The sequence below is a fragment of the Corvus brachyrhynchos genome, unplaced genomic scaffold (assembly GCF_000691975.1).
Source record: "Corvus brachyrhynchos isolate BGI_N302 unplaced genomic scaffold, ASM69197v1 scaffold46, whole genome shotgun sequence".
Classification (NCBI taxonomy): Eukaryota; Metazoa; Chordata; class Aves; order Passeriformes; family Corvidae; genus Corvus; species Corvus brachyrhynchos.
The window spans coordinates 1685214-1686447 of record NW_008238838.1 but is presented as its reverse complement, the minus strand read 5'-3'; the positions used below and the strand labels follow the sequence as shown (position 1 = coordinate 1686447).

At 58.8% G+C, this 1234-nt stretch overlaps 1 protein-coding gene across 1 annotated transcript in view; it reads left to right on the top strand.

Moving 5' to 3' along the window:
- LOC103618555 (endothelial cell-selective adhesion molecule) overlaps positions 1-519 on the top strand; it is a 10506-nt gene extending 9987 nt beyond the window's left edge. The window contains exon 9 of the mRNA XM_017738348.1: positions 7-519. Within this exon, the coding sequence (XP_017593837.1) occupies positions 7-125 (119 nt within the window). The 3' untranslated portion in view covers positions 126-519. The remainder of the gene's footprint in view (positions 1-6) is intronic.
- Positions 520-1234: the final 715 nt, after the last annotated feature.

Below are 1234 nucleotides of genomic sequence, written 5' to 3'. Positions count from 1 at the left end.
GGACCCCCCGGAGCAGCCAGGATCCAGCTGCCACCCCGGGCTCACTGCCCCCCTCCAGCCTGGCACGAGCAGGTGCTGTCCCTGTCATGGTGCCTGCGCAGAGCCGAGCTGGCTCCTTGGTGTGAGCACCCCTCCCAAAAGACAGGGGTGCCCATAGCCAGCCCACCCCACTCCCTGTTTCCTGGGGTGGTTTTGTCCCTTTTTGGGTTTCCTTTTCTTTTTAACAGATGCCTCGAGCAGCTGGACTCATCGTGGGCCTGTTTAATGGGTGCAGGGGCTCGCTGGGTTTGGAGGGACTGAGTCTCCCCATAAATATCACCCCCCAAACCAGCCCCAGCCCCACCTCAGGGGGTCCCCTTCTTCTTATTTTTTTTCTATATCTATATATCAGGTGAGCTGAGGGATTCTTCATAAAAGAGCATTAAAAGTAGGGGGTGGGGTGATGGGGACGCACACACACACACACACACACACTTTTTTTAGGGGTTTTCTGATTAAAAGCTGCTGCACTGCCCAGCACCGGCGCTTTGGGTGAGTTTGTGCGGATTTTGGGGTGGGGATGGATGTCCCACGACCTTCTGGGTGATGTCACAGGGCAGGGTGATGTCACAGTGCACCAGCCAAGGTCCTCAGAGTGAGGTGACATCACGATGCACGTGTTGTCACACCCCCTGGCCGTGATGTCACACCCTGTGTCGGGTGGCACGATGCCACCATGAGCATGTGACATCCGACTGATGCCTGTGTGATGCCATACAGGCAGGTCACGTGTCCGTCAGGGATGTCATGTGTGCCTCCATGATGTCACCGTTACCATGACATGTGCCTCTCTGATGTCACACCCACAATCATGCCTAGCAGTGACGTCACACACAGCAGTGTGATGTCACTCCAGCCATCACACGCACCTGCGTGGTGTCACAGCAGCCGTCACATGTCCAGTAGTGACATCACTGCCCATCTCCTGGCAGGAGCGCCCCACAAGTCATCTCCCACCCACGAGCGATGTCACGCCACCCCCTGTGCACCAGCGTGATGTCACGCCAGCTGTCACACGCTTGGCAGTGATGTCACACGTACAGGTGGGACATCCCTGCGGGGCCCCGCCTGCCCCACACCCCTCCCACCGCTGCCCCGCTGTGACCTCACCGCTCTGCTGGTGACATCAAAAGGCACCAAGGACAGGCCGGGGCTCTGGCAGGGGCGTTTATTGGGGCGGGGGGTCTCTGGGGTG